Here is a 24,076-nt window from a genome sequence, read left to right as displayed (position 1 = left end):
TATGTATTATTGTATGAATCAAAATATGAATGAATTATACTGGCCCTTTAGGCCTAGCCTTAAATAGTTTTCAAAATTAAAAAAAGGCAAATCATTTCGGGATTCCTATTATTATTAGACCTACCTAGGCCCTAGGCTAGGCCTTGGCCTATGGGCCCAGGCATACTCTAATCGAGCATGAGATAGTACTACCGCAGTAAGATATCCATTATTTACAGGCCTATAATAAGAATAAATTTAACAAAACAATATAAATTATACAAAATCAAGCAAACAATTTTTTTTAAAAGTTACATAATAATATTATATTGCTTACAAAGGGGCTTTCTATATCTTATCTTGTTGCAAATGTTCATTTTCGTGACGTTTCTACCGATGCTGATTGTTTATTGCACGTCCATAAATAAGAGTATTAGATTTTGATATGAGCTGTAAACTCCCTGATTAGAACATTATTAGGCCTATATTGAAACTACTGTGCATTTGTAAAGTATGTACAACATCGTAAAGTGGGCTAAAATTATAGTAGTAAATACATACAAATGTTATTGTCCGGCTTTATTTCACTATAAGGACATACACATTACGTCATAACTCTTGTCGCTCATTGGTTGCTTGTTACGATTGCGCTTACGTCTCTTGCGAAAGTTGACTTCAAGTCAACTTTCGTAAGAGACGTAAGAAACGTGACGCAAGGGCGTTCATTCAAGCGTAAGATCAAAAATCCCGGTTTCCTGTAAAATCGGAAGAAAACGTCGTAACGCAATAATTGTTAGGTCATCGGTTTCCTGTAAAATCGTTTGTCGTTACCATTTTTCTTACGTTGCGTCGATTTTGTAAATTTTCGATCGTAATCGGTTTCCTGTAAAATCCGCATTTCTTACGACAAATCGACGTAGTCGCAACAAAAGTGATGTTCTTACGTCGACAGGAAACCAGCCTTTAGAGTCAGCAAAATTAAACAATAAACATTACACAAAAATACATTTTTTATTCTCGTGGGTCTAACCTTCCCATCTCATGTGTTCATATACGCGCAGTTCCTTTGATTACATGCATATTGTTTGATAATAAAATAGCAGAATTAAAAAAATACAGTACACAAATTATACACATTCTTTATTCTTGTGGGTCTAAGCTTTCTTTGGGCTATGTCCAATGAATTACTACTTAGTGTAATGTCTTGCCTAGCTGTCGATTAGCCTCGACTCGACACATTTTGCATAGTGGTGTGTGTGTGTGTGTGAAAAAGAAGAGTGCGCGAAGGCAATCACGTGAATTGACTTAGAATCCTAGGCCTACACAACTGCGATACGATACTTTCTTTCTACAGTAGGCCTAGGATTCTAAGTCAATTCACGTGATTGCCTTCGCGCACTCTTCACACAAAATGTGTCGAGTCGAGGCTAATCGACAGCTAGGCAAGACATTAAACTAAGTAGTAATTCATTGGACATAGCCCAAAGAAAGCTTAGACCCACAAGAATAAAGAATGTGTATAATTTGTGCAATGTATTTTTTTAATTCTGCTATTTTATTATCAAACAATATGCATGTACTCAAAGGAACTTTAAAAATGCGCGTATATGAACACATGAGATGGGAAGATTTGACTCACAGAATAAAAAATGTATTTTTCTGTAATGTTTATTGTTTAATTTTGCTGACTTATTACTCGGATTGTGTCATACCAAAGATAGTTTGGTCATATCTAACACACACACGTCACACACACCCACACAGCTACTACTAGAATAGACATGGGTTTAGAGACTAATAATTAGGCCTAATAGTATTAATAGAAACTATAATTTTAATTTTAAATGATGAATTATTCATGTTTATTTTGTGACGTTTCATGAGGGGGTCCCCAACTTATGTACGAAAAAAAAAATCGCGCCCGGTCACGCTATTGTAGCGCCCGGTTGATAAAGCAAACTGTTTATACGGCAGTTTTTACTAAATAAATTGCATAAAACGAACAATTAAATATCCAAATAGTATTTAACATGATGTTGGCATGTAGTTGATAACATTTTTTATCAAAATACTACCGGTGGTCCAGCCTTTGATTAGTGAAACCGTCACAAAAAGTTGTATACATCCCAGATACATCCACACTTATGGCGGCGCCCTACCACATGGACAATATTACTGTTACAGGGAAAATCGCGGATTACTCATTCTTGTGATATATATTCTTTGATTAAACTCACCAGGCTTACAATTGTCACCATTTTGTTCGGCACGCTTCCCCTCTTCGTAGAAAATGAACAACCTGAAGAATCGTGGTATGCTGCTCACTTGATATTCAAATTACCATTTTAAACAATTTGATTGGCTTAGATTTACATAAGCATTGAAACAAATTGCTAATTGGTCATTTTCTCTCTCATGTAGCCACAAGTCGTTTTTTAAAATAACGAATGAGACTCTATATCATAAGTTAATAATTTAAAAGATTAAATAATTATATTAATTTATTTATTTATTTTTTTTTTTTATTTCATTTCATCACATACATAATACAAAATTAATATATAAAGGCAACGTAACTATTAAAACGATATAATACTCTCTCAAAAATAAGAGAGTAATGAAATTAAAGAAAAAAAAAATAATGTATCGCAAAAATACACTTAATAATAATCATTTTGCTAATAATATGGTTGCCTTGTATTTTTGGTAAATGTGAAATAAATGATTATAATTAAGTAATTGTTTTTTGATTTTGCAACTAAATATGTACCACTTTGTAATTAAAATTAAAATGTTTGCATCACTGTGTGTTTTTCCAAAACCAAAACATATACTTTCTTTGGTGATAATTAAGTTATTGTTGATATTTCGATACATATATTGTTTTACATTTTCCCAAATGTTCTTTACCAGATCACATTCAAAGAACATATGTAGCAGTGTTTCCTGCTTTTCCTTGCAAAAACTACACATTGGTGAATCGACCTTTGACCTCTTAAAGAGCATTGTATTTGTATAAATTATACGATGAATAAATTTAAATTGAACATTTTTTAGCTTAGTGTCATTTGTACAGGCGTGTAAATTTGAGAAAAGGTTTTTCCAATTAAGTTTGTTGTCAAACTCCTTTTCCCATTTGGATTCAATTCCAATTGGCTCTTCAACATTTTTTAATATAATGTGTTTATAGATATAATGACAATTTCTCGTTTTCACAGAAATGAATGTCTGTAATTTGGATTCAACTTCATTAGTTGTGTTTATACCTTGTTCAATTAATTTCTGTTTCCAGAGCTTTGGAATTGAATTTACAATCTGGTGATATAATAAGAAGTCTGGTTTAAAATTATATTTTTGGTTAAATTCGTCTAGTTCTAATATTTTCCCTTATATTAATTTAACATTGCCTTTGGCTTCTCATCTTTTAATGATTGTTATTAACTTATGACACAGAAAACAATTTCAGATTTTCAACACTGTTTTTGGTATGCAATTTATTGAATCAAAACTTTTAAAAGATAGTAACTTGTATTCATTTATTTAAATATTTATAACTTTGTATTATTTAATGATCTACTATGGTACAAAACATATTTCTAAATTGTAAAATTTTGACAATAAAGTAGACTTGTATCTTGTAAGATGTCTGAATATACGTGATGTACCGCAAATCAATGTTCGTAGTGTGTAGATCTTTTTTTTGTTTTCTATATGGAATACGGTATATTGCACAATCTAATATTTTATACATTAAAAATTACAACTTATAAGCTATATAATATAATACTAAAGCAAAAGCATAATCGATTAAAATATGTGAGTGAAAAAATAATCAATATAACTAATTCTCCAATCCGAATGGAGTACTGCACCATGCAGGTTTTGATATCGATAATATTATTATTATTATTCTAATAATTTCACGAAGAAACGGATTGCATGGCATAATGGTTTGAGTTGTGTAGATTAGCTGCAGTATCAAAATGTACAGTATTCGAAGTTTGTAGTAGCCCTACTCTAGAGGGTGGGCTACATCTAATTTGATTTATACTAGTCAATAGAGGGCAGGCTTCTAGACGTAAAGTGGCGTAGTTAGTAGTATTTTTTCCATGTAACGCAAATGCTTTCGAAACAACATTTTCCATTATCAAAATGAATAAGGTTAAAGTTCTATTGTAATAAATAATATATTTGTGTTTTTATGCATAATTTCTTTTTAGTATTATTTTGAAGATCATTTCTGCGAACAAAAACAATGTGTTGACTGCAATAAATTATTAGCAGACGACAGTCCAGGTAAACCTCATTTGCATAAAGGGGCGGGGCTTGGATGGTGATTTGTTGTTGATGTTGATGAAAGGATCAGGCCTAGCCTACTAGTAATACTTAATTTAATAGGTTACTAGCTAATTAAGTTTGCAAATCTTTCAATAACAGGATAGATCCGTCATGAAAGCACTTTTGCTTCTTGCTGATGGAGCTGAAGAAATGGAAACTGTGATTCCTGTTGATGTTTTACGAAGAGCAGAGGTACGTTACGTTGTTCTAAAATTGCATTCGCCGTATAACTTCCTATAACTATCTATAAATAAGCTAGGCTACACATACCGTAAAAAATATAGTTAGACACATGCACCAGAGTTCCTCCTGCCTGCCAGAGCAATTATGGCTCTGCCTCCTGCATGGCTGCAACATGCAGCAGCCAGGGAGTTGTAAAGAGCTGATCTGTATGCAGGAAGAAACCCCTTGAAAGACAAGGATACGGTGCTGTGCAGTATGAATTTATAATGATTATATGTTTAAGAAGAATATATAATTTTTGCAGATTGATGTCACAGTTGCAGGTCTTACAGGCATCGCTCCAGTAACTTGCAGTAGAAATGTTGTAATTGTTCCAGACAAAAGTGTTGAGGATGCAGTCAAAGAGGTACGGTATGGTCCTATGGTGGAACCTCTACTTAAGGGGATATCTTAAAAATACTAGTGTATCTTTAAAATATCTTAAAATATAAAATATATTGCACCTTATTTGATTATTTCATGCATTAGGCAGAGAATTTGTACTGTATTTCCATAGCTGTACTGTAAAAGTATAACTAAATACTATATTTATTCTTTCTGTCTGTTTTTTTTCTTTTCCAGGGGCCGTATGATGTCATTATTTTACCTGGTGGCGGGGGCGGTGCAAAGAATTTGTCTGAGGTAATAAAATGAAAAAAAAAAGAAAGAACCACAGATTCATCAACAATCACATGTCATTATGCATCTATTTAAATATTTATTTCCTCAATAAATACAAATATATTTAAAAAACAATTTCTGTAGAATTGTCCTTACATAATACGATATAAACTAAGACTAAAAAATAGACAAACAATGAATAATCATATTTTGCTGAATAATAACAATTAAAATGTATTATTTTGCTTGCTTGTTTACTCATTTGTTGCTTGTTTTCAGTCTGCTGCTGTTGGCATCGTATTGAAAGAGCAGGAGAACAAAAATGGAACCATAGCTGCCATCTGTGCTGGTACGTAACACATGATGCTGGAGAAGCATGGTGGCTCCTCCCATAACCACACTTCTCATCCAGTGTAATTTACCTGTGTGGGGATGAATAAGACTTTTGACCCACCAAAATGTGATAAAACAATCCATCATTGTAGTCAATAACAGACATGTTCAATTCACACAAAATTAGAACTGGATAAAATGCCTGTATTTTTCATTTATTTGCTTTATGTAGAGGATTCTGAAACAAAATCCATGTGGAAATTGAATTTACGTGGTCATTAGTGTATCACCATGTAATATTACATCTGTTACAACATTTGTTCGTTACACAACCTTTGGTAAATACCATGTATTGTATACCATTTGTTTGTTATACAAGTTTTTGGTATTACATGTATTATTAAATGACCATAAGGTTCCAACTACATTTGAAAAACAACCAGGGGTGGGTATCGTTGCTATTAAATAAATGACTGGAGCAAATTCACATTTTTTTTTTAAAACTAAAAACTGTCTTAATTTATCTTAGGTCCCACAGCCCTACTGAGTCATGGAATTGGAAAAGGCAAGACCATCACGTCACATCCAGGAGTGTCGGAAAAACTCATTAATTCAGGTATTCCAAATTCTATTATAGTCACTAATGTAAACAATTTCTATTCAAAGTGGTTTTTAGGAGAATTTTTGTATGGATTTTCTGCCAACAACAATTTTATAATTTTCAAATACCAAATTAAATAAAAAAAAAAATCTATATTTTATTGAACTGGCTATTATGTAATCAATAATAAATAAATTAAACTACCTAATAATACCATTTTCAGAAAATGTTGAACAGTAAAACAAAGTTTGAGGAGATCTGGTTTTCAGTATAGGATCGATATATAAGCAAAATTAGTAATTATTTAATTTTATTCTAGGGATGTATACATACTCGGAAGAACGCGTGGTCCGGGACGGTCAGCTTATCACAAGTCGAGGTCCAGGAACAGCTTTTGAATTCGCACTGTGCATTGTAGAGACTTTAAAAGGCAAGGATATGGTGGAGAAGATTGTGCCCCCTATGTTGCTGAAAGTTTAGAATAAAAAGCACAATGGACTTCTGAATAATGAGGAATTAAAAAACAATTGAAGAAAGAAAAATAATTCTTTTATGTATTTAAATTGTGAGATAATAGTCAGTCAATAAAATTCCTGCTTATCACTAAAAGGAACAAGATTTTTCTAATGTAATTGCCATATTTGTACAAGAAACCAACATCCCAACAGAGAATCAATACTGTATTTATATGATTGCTTTTGCATGAAGCAAGTAATAGTAATGCCCACGTGGCGTGCCATAGGGAATTGAATGCTTGAGTGATTTCCATGCAATTTACAATTCACATTTTGATCATCATTCATAATTTTTTGGTCTGTCTGCTGCTGCGAAGGGGAAGAGGTAAACATGAACGCTTATATATTAATATTTTTACATTGTCTATTATGTTACGTTTGTTATGCAGCTAAAGAAAAGAAAATACCATCAGGTTAGTACAGAGAACTGTTAAGATTATTTTTAATTAACTCGAATATCTTCATGTTTTTCCCAACCCCGACTGACTTTACTTACTTCACCGGTACTGTTTACTTTTTCTAGACTCTACCGCGCCGACGACCACGTATGACGAGTACGTTGTTTGAAAAGTTCAACCTAGGCCTAGATACATTTTAGCTTATATTTTTAATAGGTCTGTCATTGTGTCTATAAAATGAAACATTTCTTGTTATTCTTGTTTATATTTATGGATTTAATAATTTCATAAAACAATTATTATTAATTTAGGCCTAACTAATTAAATATATTATATTAATATTATTTAATTTTTAATTTCTACTACTGCTATGTATGGCCTGTATTCTTGTTGTTTCAGAAACCAAATTAATTCATTTATTTAGGGTTAAATATTAAAAATAAGGTCAATATTATGATATTTAAGGCTAGAATAGATAGATCTTATGCGACGTTTATGCACTTGTCAATTGTATGACCCACTATACGACCCCCGGGAGAGGTGCGTCATTTGTCCGATGTGCGTCATACCATTGAATACCATACCAAAAGTGTGACTTACCTTAGGTGACCATGACGCACCCATTTTGACGCACTGTTACCATGTTGTTTATGATTTGGTGGGTGGTAAAGTGACGGACATTGACACACCTTGTCCATTGATGTGACGTACCATCTAGGTTTTTTGACGGGAGTATGGTCGAAGCGGCCGCCAGTTTAATATTGTCATTTGTATGGAACGCCATGTGCGCTTTAATCTTTGATTGTCGTTGTCAACGCCATGGCCTATGGCGAGTTGAGTTACAGCTAAATAAATATAAGCCAACTCATGTACTATCAAATCTTTATATTTCTATAATAATTAAGTTTGCCTGCCGATAAATCAATGTATATTTTATTTGTATTTACTATTAACTAATACATATATCGAAATATATTTTGCCGAACCTTTATATCTCGTTTACATACTATTGAATCCTTATACAGTATTGCAATAATAATTTACGTATACGGTATTGCCGAATCTTTATATCTCGTTTATATGCTATTGAATCCTTATACAGTATTGCAATAATAATAATAATTTACGTACGGTATTGCCGAATCTTTATATCTCATTTACATACTATCGAATTTTATACAGTATTGCAATAATAATTTACGTACGGTATTGCCGAATATTTATATCTCATTTACATTTAACTATCGAATTTTATACAGTATTGCAATAATAATTTACGTACGGTAGGCCCTATTGCCGAATATTTATATCTCATTTACATTTAACTATCGAGTTTTATACAGTATTGCAATAATAATTTACGTACGGTATTGCCGAATATTTATATCTTGTTTACATACTATCGAATCTTTATACAGTATTGCAATGAATAATAATTTACGTACGGTATTGCCGAATATTTATATCTCATTTACATACTGTACTATCGAATCTTGGTTTTTATTATTAGTAATAGGGTGTGTTATACATTTAAGTGTTATTCCATTGTAATACATTGTTTGTGTTTTCAATAAAGCAACATGGGACGCGCACCTAATGTGCAGCAGCACTATTGCTGGCCGTCACGCGTAATAATTCGCGTAATTAATTACCGTATCAAACAGACACTTTCATCTTATTTTAGTATTTAAAACTCATTTTCAATTGATCAATATTTAAATATCTGAAGTAATAAAATAGTGTAGGGATATTAAATAAATTGCTGTCATTATGTTATTGTAATTAAATTATGATTGCGAACACTACTAGTTACTTTACTAATTAATTAATATACAATAACAAATATTTTTAATTATTAATATATTTATATATTTTGATATACTTTATTGATTGGTTTATTTAAATATAATTCTTAATAATTGGCTTATTATTATATTATATTAATATACAATATAAACACCACAATGTATTTTATAGACTTTATTAAACATATGTATATCATTTAGAACAGTTAAAATAAGTAATCATCGATTCGCCATTTCGTTTAAAAGAACGTACGCGTATCACATTCAATCTGTAAAAAAAAGAGAATAAATTACTTAATAATGTAGATTGTTATTTACGTCCGAGGTAAAGAAAACCTGTCGAAACAATGACAATCAAAGATTACAAAACAACGACAATCAAAGCGCACACGGCGTTCCATACAGATTACCGTTATTGAACTAGCGGCCGCTTTAGTTGGCGGCCGCTTCGACCGTAATCCTTTTGACGCACCCCTGCGTCAGTAATTATTTGTAAATGACGCACCCATGACGCACCTCTCCCGGGGGTCGTATAGTGGGTCATACAATTGACAAGTGCATTAATTAATACCATAACCATGATACATAAATTAATATTTTCTGTGAATTCCATCATTATTACTAAATAAAATCCTATTATTCTACAAAGACAATTTCATTTTTAAATCAATTAATATTATTAATAAAATAAAGAGCACATTGGGCACACAATTTATTGTACTTTTTAAATAAAGGAACTCATTAAAATTTAAAAAAGTAAAAAAAAAAAAGAACTAAAACCAGTGTAGAGCCACGTAGGATTATTTTTCACTGTAGTCCAAAACTTTTATAATGAAAACAAAAGAATTAATAGCTGTCTTTATCTATTGAACTGCAACAGGTTGTATTAATGCTGAAACAGACTGTGTAACACTAATAATGATTATGTAATACTACAATCAATGGCAAACAATTCATAGAACTATAACAATTAACATCTATTCAATGGTTCAACATTAATTATGTCATTGTACTAGAAATATACATTATATAGCTATTTAACTTTTGGTCACAACACATAAATAGTTGCTTTAAATCAGGAAATCAAAGCTTTAATATTACATTTTTTTTATGGAAATCATTTACAAAATACTGTAAACTATAAAAAAAAAAACAGATAAATTATCATTTTAATAAATAGTTGTTTAAATGATAGTTTAGATTAAAATAAAATTAAATAAAATTAAATTAAAATTAAATAACTTACTAGTTGATTGAGAATGATTCTTTGTCCTCAGACCCAGAATATGATCATTACGAAGAAATGTTGCAAATATCTGGTGGCGATTTCTTGTTAGGCTCGGCAGATGTTGACGAGAAGGCAGGAGAGTCCGCCCAGAAAAAAACGGCAGTAAAACCATTTAAAATAAACAAATATCCTATAACAAATGCAGCGTTTAGGTAAGGGTTTTTCTGGGGATAATTTGAATATGGTAGTGATATACCCAACATGGTAGTGATATGCCCAAACATGGTAGTGATATGCCCAAATATGGTATTGATATGACATCATGTCCATATATGAGCACATCACATTTTTTTGTCACATAAAGTTTGATAGTGTAGACAGAGCTTTAGTCCACATCTTTGACTCACAGTGTCAATGCATTTTGTGCCAAATTAATTATATTTTTTTAAAAACAAATCTCCTACTTTCGCCAAACTTATTTTGCATAGAAAACAATGATGTTATTTTATTTCAAAAACTTTTTATAATGTGTGTGTGAGAGTCGAGAATCATTTAAACTAAAAAAAAAAAAATCGGCCCATCGTATTTTACAAATATTAATTATTTAAACTCTTCTGAAACTGAACTCTCTAAAACCAGAAACTCTGGCAAAACCAGAATTATTTCCACTAATAATCCAACATTTATTTTGGGATAATAGTATACAAAATTCTGCTTATTTAAAGATGTATTGTCCCTTTGACTAATTCCAAAAAAATAAAAAATAATAGATTTTGAAAAAAGATGGGTCATTTTGAAGTATCATAATAGTTATTAACTATCACCAAAAATTTTTCGGAAAAACAAAAAATTAACTGAAATACAGACGTTTTTTTGTTAAAAAAATAACTTTGACTTCCAGTCAAAGTTTTCAATCAAAACATATCCCATAATGAAACGCGCTTGTTTGGCTACTCTGTATGCATAATCATAAAACTTCCTCATGATCTGTGTGAAAATACCTTCTTAACCGTGACGAGTTGTAAACAATCCTAATTTAGCATATGCATAATGCGTACTCATGGTTTGAAATCTTTGTTTACTTTCGCTCGTGACGATTTTCCAGATGAAATGTAATCAAGCTAATTTACCTGTTAATTACGTAAACTTGTTGTTTTTGGCTCAAATTTTTGACTTAAAGTGAATAACTTTAATATTACTTTGATATGGCCACTTTAAATTTAGAATATTTTGACCTTCATTTTTTTGTGTTTCAAGGGACAATACATCTTTAATATTTAAAATATTATTTTTTTTGTTATACAATCTATCAGAAAATTTGTAAGAGCAAAAAAATTTAAAACTGAGGCAGAGGTTTATCAATGGAGCTTTGTATTTGACGCTTTCGTACCAGCAGAAATAAAAAACACAATTGAAGAGCGCATACCAGTAAGTTTAGAAATTACATCGTTACATGTACAGCAAATATCCGGGAAAGAAATTGTACTGAATATAATTGAACTTTGAATTGGGATTGAAAAGGTTTTGAGTTGTAATGAATGTAACAGCTGATAGCCAATATTGTTTGTACATCTTTAAAAAAAAAAACATCTTAGTTTTATCTGTTATGTTATTATTGAAAAGAGAATATCCCAGTATTTATGTTTATTTTTAAAATAAATTTTATTTTCAGAGTGTCCCTTGGTGGGTACCAGTGCCAAATGCCTATTGGAGACAGGTAAACAAATGATTTGTTGAAAAAATGTAATTGAATGGACATATAAAAAAATAATAAAAATCATCTAAGTTCTAACTGATTTTACATCATTTTCTGTTACGTCTTTTGTAGACATTGCATTTGTTTTCATGACGGTGGCACGATGGTCTTCGATCGATCATAGGAGAATAACTGACAAACGATGGGCTACACCTATAATATTATGTACCCGATCAAAACTAGTTTACTATCCTTTTTCTATACTATCAAAAGTGTGATGCGCTCAAATTCAGTAGTGATATGCCTAAATATTGTAGTTGTATGATATCATCATGTCCATATATGGGCACATCAGTTCTGTCACACACAGTTTGATAGTGTAGACAGAGCGTACATCACCATCAAGCCCAGATTGGCATCAGTTTACTTTATAAATTTACCAGTAATAGGCCTAAAATATCTCAGAACATGCTTTTTTTTGTAGCCTGAAGGAAAAAAATCTAGCATTAGTACACGGCTGAACTATCCTGTAGTTCACGTCAGCTTCAATGATGCGAAAGCATACTGCCAGTGGAGAGGTTGGAGGCTACCATCAGAGAAGGAGTGGGAGGTGGCATCCCGTGGTGGGCTAGTGGGAAAGAAGTATCCCTGGGGCAACCGGTTTGAACAGAACAGGATGAATATTTGGCAGGTAAAGTACGGCAACAAATAAATAAATAATGACATTATTAACTGGATTTATTGTCTTTGAATGCAAGATTTTGATGAAACCAAATACTATAAATCTTCAAAAAGTTTGTAAAGAAAATTGGTAAAGGTGTGTAGTAACAAAAACAGCACGCTTGCTCAGTTTGCAATGCTCTAGTCTTTCGCAATTTCTCCTAACATAGCCAAATAACTCCATTAAAAAAAAATAATAATAATAATATGACAAAGTACCCATATCATGTTCAAAATATAATTAACTTTTTATTTTTATTTTACAGGGAAAATTTCCATCTGAAAATAGTGAGGATGACGGTTACCATGGTGTTGCTCCAGTGGACGCATATCCAGCTCAAAATGATTATGGTATTGTTTTCTATAGAAAAATTATTACTACTATTTTATAAATTTAAAAATATGAAAATAATATATCAATTTACTACTGATAAAGGGCACCCTATCAGAGAAAACACCAGCAAAAACTCTCAAATAATGAAACCTAAAAATTGATAACACAAGAGAACACAATTAAATAATTAGGACACTGACTGGGTGTGATGTGATGTGCTACAAGGAAGGCGTATAAAAGCCAAAGCAGTCAAAAGAACATGACAAGCTCTATATTTGTTTCTCAAATAAAATTATTTCTAATTATTAGGAATGTTTGATATGGTTGGCAATGTATGGGAATGGACGTCTTCCGTTTACCCTTCTCAAGGTGAAAAACAGTACGTTTTACGTGGTGGATCTTATATAGATACGAAAGATGGCTCATTTAATCACATGACACGTGTAACAACAAAGTAAGTATGACATAACATATACATACATGACACTTTCTATTTTGTTGTCTAAACTCGGTAGATATGGTGTAAAGCTCTGTCTACACTATCAAACTTTGTGACAAAAAATGAACATGATGTCATATCACTACGTTTTTTTCCATAAAGTTTGATAGTGTAGACAAGGCTATGACATAACATATACATACATCAAACTGGTTTTTTTTACCCTAAACTAGGTAGATATGGTGTAAAGCTCTGTCTACACTATCAAACTTTATGTGACAAAAAATGTGATGTGCCCATATATGGACATGATGAGGTCATATCACTAACCCTCCTGGTATTCTGATGATGGTCCTGTACTGGGCCCCTTAATAAAACAGTCCTATACTTCATCCAGTTTAAAGAAATGAATATGAAATTAAAAAATCAATTTAAACTGGCAATCAATGTTTCTATTTTTAAAAGCAAAGTTTTATTTCTACAGGATGGGTAACACTGCGGACTCTGGCTCTGATAATCTCGGTTTCCGATGCGCTGAGACCATCCCTACAAAACATACACAAACCCCGCCAAAGGGCAAGAAGGCAGACAGCAAGAAGGAAAAGAAAGAGAACGTACAAGAAAATCCTAAACCTCAACGTCAAACACGGCCAAATCCTGCGGACTTGAATTCAGCAAAATATAAAAAGGGTAGCCAAACGAAACCAAAAGAGGAACTATGATGATATTATTTTATAAAATTAATTTTCTATTTAAATGATTATATAATATGCTAGGTAAAAAAAATCATTTATATTGAATTACATAAATAAAAAATAAAAATCTATTTTAACATAAATAAAATTGTACTGCGTTTTAACTTTGAGTGGATATACCTAAGCCCACAAAGGGGTAGAAGTTCAGATACGATGCAAAAAAGTTTTTAAAAAATATTTAGGATACTCAAATACAGATAGGGTAAGGCCACGTTTCATGTACAAGATTTAAAATTATTTTTCAATATGTCAAATTGGTAAAAATGTGAAACTAACAAAATTATTTTATTTGGCCTAATCAGAATTTAGTAGGGTTCTAAAGTTAGCGCTTAACTTAATAACAGAATGGTATTGGCTGTCCTCATGCCAACATTGACCAATCACAATGCACATAAATAATAGAAATTTAATTTGTTTTTTTTAAATATTTGCACTGTCTTCCAAGTATTTCTCCACAAAAAAATTAAACAAATTAATAAAAAAAAACAGTATTGCTGTTGATATTCTAGTAGACACTATGACTGCCAGGTAAATACATTTTTGTTTTGTTTATATTAGGTTTTTATGACGTTGTAAACATGTTTGTCAGAATATATTTATAGAAATATGTTTTTAATAAATAACAATGAGCAAACTATATTATTTTCACAAACTGTTTATTGCTTAGTATATTATTCCAATCATTTATATTTTTAATTTTTATATTATTTCATATTTTATTCTTTGAGATTGCGATTTATTTTAGGTTTTCTAAAATGACAGCAATTCCTTGTCCACCGCCAATACATGCTGATCCTAGTGCATAGCGCCCTCCAGTGCGTCTGCCAAAATAAAATGGATTAAAAAATTGTTCAAAATAATAAATGTACACTAAATTTGATGTTTTTCGCTAACCGAGACACCCGAAAAAATATATAGCTGAGAAAGGAAAGAACAAAATAACTAATAGTAATTTGACAATCATAACTTGCGAAAATGTTTTTTTTAATGCCGCACCGATGATTTTGTGACTTTTAGGCCTATGATTTTGTGACCTTTAGGCCTATGATTTGATAATTTACCTGATTTCATGAGTCAAATGAGCTGTTATTCTGCTCCCTGATGCACCAACTGGGTGGCCTAAAGCAATCGCACCACCATTAGTGTTTGTCTTATCAGGATCTAGGCCTAGCTCTTTCTCAACTGCAAGATATTGAGCAGCAAAAGCTTCATTAACCTCACACAGGTCCATATCACCAACAGCTAGGCCTGCTTTCTCCAGAGCTCGACGAGCAGCTGGGGCAGGTCCAATGCCCATGATACTTGGATCACATCCAGACACATGGTAGCTTACTAGACGGGCTAGAGGCGTCAGGTTGTACTTTTTAACAGCATCCTCACTGGCTAATATGACAACTCCAGCACCATCTGAAATTCCCTACATGTACAAAAGTATTGAAATTCATGACAATATAACCTATGACCTTTCTAATGAATTGCCTGTATCAATAAAAAAAATGTTTCTCATTTTCATTAAAAAAGCTCACCTACAGTAAGAGCACTCAAGTAACATATGAAATTACGGTACTATCCATTCCTTGGGACCTACCTATTAAGGGGACACTTCCATAATGAATGATAAGAAATACTGTATATGTTTTAACACTACGGCCAAGCCTTTATTAACGGGAGAATTTATTCAGAGGACCTGTCTATTAAACAGACACTTTGTTGGTCCCAGATGTATTAGGTAACTGTTGCCAAGCCCCTATCTTATAACACTACGCGCCCAGTAAATCCATGGACGCCATTCGGGCGGACAGGTAATTATTGTGATTTGAATGTAAATGGTTTAAATTTTGCGGTCCGCCTCGAAGTATCTGTGGTTAACCATCTTGAGGGTTGATTCATGGAAAAGGGAAAAAATTATGTAAACAAAGTAAAATAAAAGTTTCTTTGGGATCTGGACACTTTCAGATTAATTCTGTGTGTTTACATTGACATGCTTGGTTAGAAAACTTCGTTCTTTGACCAAAACATCGTACGATATTGCCTTGACAACGACTTTATTCTGGTTCAAATTTGTCTGCCAGAATGGCGTCCATGGATTACAAACGTTTCACCCAGTTACCTATCTTTGGTTCTACTGTATACAATATAACAAAAGTAATATTTTAGAATGCTTATTTACTCAGATGTTTGTAAAGTGAACCTACCGATGCATTTCCAGCTGACACCAAGCCATCTTTCATAAAAACCGGTGGTAATTTCGTTAAGCTCTCTATCGTACTCTCTGGACGTGGGTGTTCATCCGTGTCCATGACAATCGTTTTCTTCTTAATCATCATTTCAATTGGTGCCATTTCATCAATAAATCTACCAGCATCTTGAGCTGATTAAAGAAATAATAATAAAAAAAGTGTGATGTGGCCAAGTATGGTAGTGATATGATTTACATCCTCATGTCCATATATTGGCACATCAAATTGTGTTATCATATAAAGTTTGATAGTGTAGACAAAGCTTTATATAGAGATATATCAGAGCTCAATATATTATAACGCAAGGACGTAAGCGCAACGCAAGAAAGTGGCAAGTGTCAATAATAATCCATATTATGTTGCGCTTACGTCTCTGCTTTGTCTACTGTATTTATTTACAACATAGTATAAATAAAAAATGAGAAAAAAAAAAAAATAAAAATCCTGTACTAGACCTGCTTTCCATCGTTGCTGTGATTTGAGAGAAAATTCATCGCAATCCTGCCGTGATACGTTATATTTTTTTCCTAGCGTTTCTGCCGTTATTCCCATTGGCGTTTTGATATGCATGTCCGTCAAAGTCGCCCATAAAGAATCTTCAAGCTGGAAATAAGGGTAAATTATTGACGTTAGGGAGGTTTTCGCAATGCTACGAATACGATAATGAAAATGTCACACTTCGTTAGCTGATATCCCCATTTCATATACATTCCTAAAATTTAGGTAGCTTTAGATTTCTGACAATATGTCTAGAATAAGTCATATTAATTCATCATGCAAACTTGGTTACTCAATACAGTTCGTCACATGCGACGACTAACAACACAATATGCTGCTCCCTAATATCTGATTTTCCAAAAAATTCTGAATTTATTATGAGTATTAAATAAATTGTCAGTGCATGTACAATTAGACCAGTCGGATCTGGAGGCAGGTGTCACCTTTCTGCAGAATTTTCTAAACCAACTTTTTCTAATGCACTTTTTTTAAATAAAGAATAAATTGAATTGAATGAATTTGTGACAATTGTTAAGTTTTAGATTTTCTTCAAATGAATCTATATCCAAGTGTGAAATTATTTCATATGAATAAAACACTTTTTTGTTTTTTGTTTTAACAAACAATAAGCATTCAAATGCAGTATTTTAACAGTAAAACGTGTTTACCTTGAGATCTACTCCAAGCCTTGTCCCAAAGCGTGCATCTCTCAAGGTGTAGGGAGCCTGACTCATGTTCTCAGTACCACCTGTTAAGACAACTTCAGCCTCTCCACATTGGATTTCCTACAAGTCACACAAAAATATAATCCAGAAAAAAAAACAAAAAACCACAGCATCTTAACTTTATCTAGATGTGCAACACGTGTAAAAACAAACAGTTTGTTTGTTTTATTTGTTTACCACACACATTAATACAAAGTAAGACAAATAATAAGATATAAGTATATAAGTAGTAATACAGTGTCTGGTAGGTCACCAAAATAAGATTGCAAAGAATCTTAAGGTCATGGCCACCCGTTATAAAATATAATAAATATCTATCCTAAAACCACTCTAGAAACATTACACAAAGACCCCTTCAATTCATTGTACACACATACAATATACACAGACAGTTTACATGGCGATTGTGTTTATTTAAAGGACAGGTACGGGCAAAAAATTTATATTGATCATACATTCCAATAATTATCGATCTATAGTTTCCCCTATGTTTCATAATTTTTGAGATTTTATTTGTGTTACACGAGCTTGTTGAAAATAAGCACTTTCTTATCAGTGGGGGAATAGTTCAAATTACAGAGTAAAAGCTATGAAAAATAAAAGGTGTGGTAAAAAATGTTATCAGATGACTAAATATAGGTAATATAACTTGAATATTACATTTCTGATATTTTTATTCAACTTCAGATTTTTATTTTCATGCTATAGCAAAAATTATCCACCGTATATCAACCATCTTTTTTCACCGTCTAGGGAGTCACCAGACATGTTATTACATTAGGTTAACTACCTAACTACTGAAAAAAAGTCTTCCTGGTTTTTATGGAAGAATTTTGCCAAATTTTGTATTTGACCATATTAAGGAAAATTCATGTTTTTTCGTCTCGATTTCTGTTACAAATATTTGATTTATGTACAATTAACCAAATATTATATTTAAAATTCATGCCTGTACCTGAGCTTTAAGCTCTGTTTACACTATCAAACTTTATTCAAAATATTTCATAATCTCTGGTCCAGAGAAAGTAAAATTACAAATAAATGAATTTAATTATGTGACAACAAAACGTGATGTGCCCATGTAATGGACATGATGACATCATATCACTACCATATCTGGCCATATAATTACCATATTTGGGCACATCACACTTACTTTGCCAAACTAGTTTGATAGTGTAGACAGAGCTTGTTTATGATGTGGCTGGAGTGGAGTTGTGGAGTTAGTGGTTATGATGCTTAGCTACTAATCCAAGGGATCTGGGTTCACGTCATATATGTCAGGATTGTTTTGTAATGAAAAATTAAAACTCCACTCTCAAAGACTTGTAATAAGACTTTGTTTATGTAGAGCATCTTGTGTATATGTTTGTCTTGTGAACAGGATTGCCCTTTAAGAAGGATATTGGTTCAATTCATATGTCAGGATTTTTTGTAATGAAAAATTACAACGCCACTCCCAAAGACATGTAATAAGACTTTGTTTATGTAGAGCATCTTGTGTATTTGTTTGTCTTGTGAACAGGATTGCCACATTTAAGAAGGATATTGAATGAATTCGCTTATGGTTATCCTTGGCAATTTGCCTAAATATATAAAAACTAAAAAAAAAAAAAAAAAATATACTGATCAGGAATTTTTAGATGCCTCACCTGAGCTCCATTCACTACCGACTGAAATCCAGATCCACAGAGTCTGTTGACAGTATAGGCAGGTTTTGAGTCTGGTACACCGCATCTGAGTGCAACATGCCGCGATACGTAGGCTGCATCTGGAGCAGTCTGTAAAAATTATTCATTTTCAAAGATTCATGTGTAAAATATCAAATTTTGTACTGTTTTGTTCAAACTACATTGAAATTGTAAACATTAAATTTATGTAAAATAAAAAATGTTGTTCAGAATGTAGTATACTTTTATGCCACTTCTTTATATTTTAATTTAACACAGATTTATAAACAAGGAATTTGTATTCCTTTGTTTTTTATTTATTTCTTAACCTGTGTGCACTTAGAACCCAGTTCATTATTCGAGAAGAGTAGGGGGTTACCCCAGTGAACTGGTTCACAAAATAGCCGCTGTATCAGAGGGATTACCACCTATCTGATAGGACAGTGATTCATTTCCTATTGGTATGCCTAAAGACATTAAATAAAACAAACCCTTTAGCATTGCTTTATGCTTTTACCAAAATTTGGAAATATAACATTAGAGATTTTAAGAGCTTTTTAAAAAAAGAATTCCTAGTAGTTCTTAGGGTTATAACACTGTATATAGTATGTGTACGTACTTGCGCAACATTGCCTACAACTGTTGAGTCAATCCATTCTGGTTTTATGCCAGCAGAAACAAGAGCTGCCTTTGCTGCGACCTCACAGAGGTCAGTTCCAGTGTGACCTTTTAACTTTCCTCCAAAAGTACCGAATGGAGTTCGTTTGGCAGCTACAACAAATATACCTGCAAGACGTTTGGGTGGCAAATGTATTTTATTACAAACAAAATAAAAGATTGATTTTAAACATAGCCGATATCATCATCGAGATATCATCGACTAAGCCCTATTTACATTTTTTTTTTACAGATTACAGAACCGTGTGTGCGTGAATCATTCATTGCTAATAAGCTTTTTGAGCTATCCTGGAAAATCTTTTATAATTATAAATGTATTATTTGTAATGTCAGTAATTTCTGATGATTTTCCTAATAAATTCAAATCAAATCATTGTCTACTTCTCCACCAGTCATACCTGTCTGCTGATGTTAATGTTACACAGTAGGTGCCTAACTAGGTCATCACTCTAGGCTGCTACTACTAGGCTAGCTAGTAAGGGATTAGGCCAAGTTGAGAAAAACATTATTTTCTATGAAACGCCAAATGCTATTCTGATGCCGGTGGTGCTGGTTTCTTCTAATAAGTTCCATTTATATTAGGGATAGGCTTTATAGTTATGTATATTCAAAAGTTAATATCACAGTTTTTAATATAGTTTTATTAATGTATTACAATTAAAGAAATTATGAAAATGTGAATTGTAGTTTCCGAAATACACGGTCTAAAACATTGCAGAAAATGATAGTTTTTAGCCAGGATGTAAAACAAGTTATCCCCTCAGCCAATTGTATGAACTACGACATTTTAAATAAAATAATTACATAATTTAGTAAAATATTTTGTATATTTATTAACATTGACTGTAAAATAAAAAATGATATTAAATCATTAGTAAATAAAAAATAATGTTTATTTAACTTCATAATATATAGTATACTTGTTACTAGACAGTTAGTCCTAATTATTAATTTTCAATCTTTCGAGTTAAAGTTCAGTGTCTCTCTAGTCTTTTTATTATTAGGCTAATAATTAATAAGACTAGTAGTAGAGAGAGACACTGAACTTTAACTCGAAAGATTAAAAAAAACAATTAAAAATTACGATAAACTAATTTCCTTTTCCTTTCCCATGAGCACTTAATACGCACTGGGCGTTTCATAGAAATCACCGGCCCAACCGGTCATATGCCGCTAGAAAGAGCAGTAGCGCCGTCAACTCTTCTCTCCCTCCCTCCCTCCCTATCTATCTATTCTAGCTAGGCCTAGCTAGTAGACACGGCCTAGGACTACTACTAGGCTACTACTACTAGCCTGGCCCTAGCTAGGAGGCCTACTAACTAAGTAGCCTAGGCTATAGGCTGATATACTTGGCTGATATACTTGGCTGATATAATGCCCTAGACACAAAAAACAACGTTGTGTACATTATAAAACGCAAACAAATTAAGAAAATAATCTAGATTAAACACCGGGCAGCGTACCTCTGGACAGCGCCATTGTTGTTCTTGATGTGTTGCCAGAAAACAAAATGAATGTGTGTACCCAATAATTGTAAAGCTGAATTGTTTTTGATAAAGCGCCACCAACTTTTTTACTTTTCTAATAAACATAATAAATGAAATACAGTAGGCCCTAACTGTAATACCGTAAATCTTCTAATACCAACCTACACTCTAATAGTAACCCCCTTCTAATAAGTCAATCTATAATAATTACCAACTACTCTTACTATTAGAGTCACAAAAACTTATGATGCAGCCGTATTTTGAAAATAAGGAAATAATGCATGTTGATCTCGGGAGTGAGGGAGGATTGAGTGTTTTTGAGTTATAAAATAAAGTTAGAGTTCAACCAAATTTGTTTATTTGTACTGTTTTATTATTTTACTATGAGTTGCTGACCGGAAAAGTTGGGGGTGGGTTAGGCCTACTATTTTCAGGTGCCAATTTAAGATTAGTAGGCCTAATAGTACCGTAACCTCCTTCTAATAGTAGGCCAAACCCATCCTAAAAAACAATCAAAGAATAATAACGCAGGGTTGCAATTAGAAGATTTACGGTACCTCAAAAGGAATTCCATTGGGCTTCTTTTCGAAAGAAGCCCACCCCTCTCGATCTTTGGTGTCTGTAAAAAGAAGCCTTTTCTGAATCAAGTCGGCCCACGGGGCTTCTTTTTTTCGAGATAGACTATTCGAATGTAGAAAGAGGTGAATAATGCCTTAAATAACTGTGATCCAGATATAATAAATGTATTGATCGAGATAACTATCGTAGGCCAACATTAATTTTACAGGTTAAAATTGTAATCTTTTTTTTTAATCACAAATAGGCTTAAATTGGCAGGTAATGTCTTTAGTTTGAAAAATTCTCGAAAAAAAGCCAATCTCGAAAAGATGCCTTAATAAGAAGTCCACCTAAAAAGAGTGCTAAAAAGTTAAGAAGAACCCTTCATTTCGAGGTTTTACGGTATAACGATAATGTGTCATTCGTTTTGTTAAATAGGGCGTAGGCTTGAAAATAGAACGTTTTCGATCTTCAATCCGTTTATCACACGCACACAGTCGACTCAGGCAGACGTTCACTTCCAACTCTTTTATACTTTTTTCTTAACAAAATAAAAACTAACGGAGACGACGTGCTTTGTAATATCAATATTCTATGTTTAATATATATTCCACTATTAATTATGCGTTTACAAAAAAATATTTAATATTCTTTTAATATAAACAAGCCACAGGCTTGCCAAAAAAAAAAAATGATGTGAACGGAACTAAAGAGTAAATAAGATACGGTTACCAACGCCAATTTAGACATATTAATAAATACAAAAACTAAATATTGGCATAAATAAATAATAATGCGGTAACCGTCGCAACGGAAATTAAAGAAAGTAATGTAAACACATACAACCTAAATATAGCTGTACGGTAAATAATATTCGGCAGACAGTCGCAATAAACTAAGGCAATGCACGTCAACTAGAAGATTACCAACAATTCCAGTTAAAACAAATAGACATAAATTTTCATTCTTACCTAGCGCTATTAGACTACACAACAATGAGTTCCAAAGATAGGCCATTAGGTCTGTTGTATTTTATATTGCTTGATCAGTTGTTAGGTTCCATGTTGATAATAAATTTAAATATTGTATGTATTGTTTTGCTTGTGTTTTTCTGCCAAGAAAACAATTATCATTATACTATGTATGAATTACTTAATAAATCGAATCTGAAAATTGGCTTAAATTATGCAGTAACCGTCGCGAGAAAATTGAATAAAGCTTTGTTTTTCCTTTTTGGACGCAATGCGTACGACTAGCATGACAACGCACCAAGCGAGTTTACCAATGGCAAGCGGCACACAGTTGGAATAGTCATCGAGTGTGATTTGTCAATTAAGAATGATTTGCGTTGCACTACGTCGTCCTTGCGTTGGACAAGCCTAAACAACGCAATATGAACGAAGAAAACAAAAACTAAATAGTGGCACATACATAATACTCTGTTACAACTTTCTTCTAAAATGCCCACGAACTAATAACAAGACCCAGTGGCGTAACGGCTATGAGCGCCCGCTGGACCCTAGGGGCCCCTGAGCAGTGCCCGGAGGAAAAAACAGCAGGCATTAAAATATGTCGAAAAAGGCTCAAAACGCTCGAGGTCTCACATCGTTGGAGGCCGCTAAGGCTTCCTAAACCCGGGGCCTCAGGGCTCTGTGTTACGCCGCAAGACAATTATCAACAATCAACAATAAATTATCTGTTTTCTATTAATGATGCACTAATACTTATACTTGCTATACTTACTTATTATCCATATATACATGAAATAACGTATACGCATACAATTCAGAAACATAATACAATATTGTTTAAGCATTGTGTTGGAATCGACTATGGTCATTTTGCTTTATGTTACACATTACGTCAATTTGTTTTCCAATCGTCGTCGTAAGCTCGTGCGCGCGATACTTTAAAAAATAAGTTGTTTTAATGTCATAGTTCCCGACGGTATCCTGCAGAATTAGGCATAAATAGTGAATTCTTCATTAGATAATACTGAGAGGAATTCAAATAAGGAATAATTTTATTCTTTAGGTAATGCCGGAAAGTTAAAAAAACGAATTATTTTAGGTGAATGCCGAAAAGTTCGAAATATTGAATTCTTGACGGCGTGTGGCGTTGGACTATTGATCATGGGTTCGAATCCAAAGCTCGTCGCATTGCTTGAATTTGAGGCACAATACTTTAATTTGCCTCTCTTCACCCATGTGTACAAATGGGTACCTGGTATAGGTCA

General features: G+C 32.6%; 3 protein-coding genes across 3 annotated transcripts; 2 read left to right on the top strand and 1 right to left on the bottom strand.

Moving 5' to 3' along the window:
• Positions 1-4,297: 4,297 nt before the first annotated feature.
• On the top strand, positions 4,298-6,678 carry LOC140045299 (Parkinson disease protein 7-like). Its single transcript, XM_072090143.1, has 6 exons — positions 4,298-4,509; positions 4,805-4,906; positions 5,122-5,181; positions 5,440-5,509; positions 6,023-6,109; positions 6,414-6,678. Exons 1-6 carry the CDS (start codon positions 4,429-4,431, stop codon positions 6,572-6,574), a joined length of 561 nt encoding a protein of 186 aa, XP_071946244.1. The 5' UTR covers positions 4,298-4,428; the 3' UTR covers positions 6,575-6,678.
• Positions 6,679-6,915: 237 nt separating this feature from the next.
• On the top strand, positions 6,916-14,505 carry LOC140045298 (inactive C-alpha-formylglycine-generating enzyme 2-like). The gene is made up of 8 exons (XM_072090142.1): positions 6,916-7,022; positions 10,090-10,252; positions 11,354-11,468; positions 11,713-11,757; positions 12,221-12,427; positions 12,723-12,807; positions 13,100-13,244; positions 13,714-14,505. Exons 1-8 carry the CDS (start codon positions 6,941-6,943, stop codon positions 13,949-13,951), a joined length of 1,080 nt encoding a protein of 359 aa, XP_071946243.1. The 5' UTR covers positions 6,916-6,940; the 3' UTR covers positions 13,952-14,505.
• A 128-nt stretch (positions 14,506-14,633) lies between these two features.
• On the bottom strand, positions 14,634-21,295 carry LOC140045297 (3-ketoacyl-CoA thiolase, mitochondrial-like). The gene is made up of 8 exons (XM_072090141.1): positions 21,259-21,295; positions 19,737-19,903; positions 19,100-19,228; positions 17,391-17,507; positions 16,680-16,827; positions 16,180-16,355; positions 15,046-15,401; positions 14,634-14,805 (listed from the first exon to the last, which is right to left on the bottom strand). Exons 1-8 carry the CDS (start codon positions 21,272-21,274, stop codon positions 14,721-14,723), a joined length of 1,194 nt encoding a protein of 397 aa, XP_071946242.1. The 5' UTR covers positions 21,275-21,295; the 3' UTR covers positions 14,634-14,720.
• Positions 21,296-24,076: the final 2,781 nt, after the last annotated feature.

This window comes from Antedon mediterranea, chromosome 3 (assembly GCF_964355755.1).
Source record: "Antedon mediterranea chromosome 3, ecAntMedi1.1, whole genome shotgun sequence".
In the NCBI taxonomy this organism is placed as follows: Eukaryota; Metazoa; Echinodermata; class Crinoidea; order Comatulida; family Antedonidae; genus Antedon; species Antedon mediterranea.
The sequence above is the reverse complement of the archived record's forward strand: the minus strand, read 5'-3'. Positions and strand labels throughout refer to the sequence as shown.

What these genes read in the sequence shown, in the direction of transcription:
- LOC140045299 (XM_072090143.1), top strand. Translation starts at nt 4,429, where the DNA reads ATGAAAGCACTTTTGCTTCTTGCTGATGGAGCTGAAGAAATGGAAACT. An exon ending in ATGTTTTACGAAGAGCAGAG is followed by an intron (nt 4,510 to 4,804) that starts GTACGTTACGTT and finishes TAATTTTTGCAG; the next exon opens with ATTGATGTCACAGTTGCAGG. An exon ending in GTGCAAAGAATTTGTCTGAG is followed by an intron (nt 5,182 to 5,439) that starts GTAATAAAATGA and finishes GCTTGTTTTCAG; the next exon opens with TCTGCTGCTGTTGGCATCGT.
- LOC140045298 (XM_072090142.1), top strand. Translation starts at nt 6,941, where the DNA reads ATGAACGCTTATATATTAATATTTTTACATTGTCTATTATGTTACGTT. An exon ending in CAAATGCCTATTGGAGACAG is followed by an intron (nt 11,758 to 12,220) that starts GTAAACAAATGA and finishes TTTTTTTTGTAG; the next exon opens with CCTGAAGGAAAAAAATCTAG. An exon ending in ATGACACGTGTAACAACAAA is followed by an intron (nt 13,245 to 13,713) that starts GTAAGTATGACA and finishes TTATTTCTACAG; the next exon opens with GATGGGTAACACTGCGGACT.
- LOC140045297 (XM_072090141.1), bottom strand. An exon ending in TTGTAGGCAATGTTGCGCAA is followed by an intron (nt 19,229 to 19,736) that starts GTACGTACACAT and finishes TAATTTTTACAG; the next exon opens with ACTGCTCCAGATGCAGCCTA. An exon ending in CGGTAGTGAATGGAGCTCAG is followed by an intron (nt 17,508 to 19,099) that starts GTGAGGCATCTA and finishes TGTGACTTGTAG; the next exon opens with GAAATCCAATGTGGAGAGGC.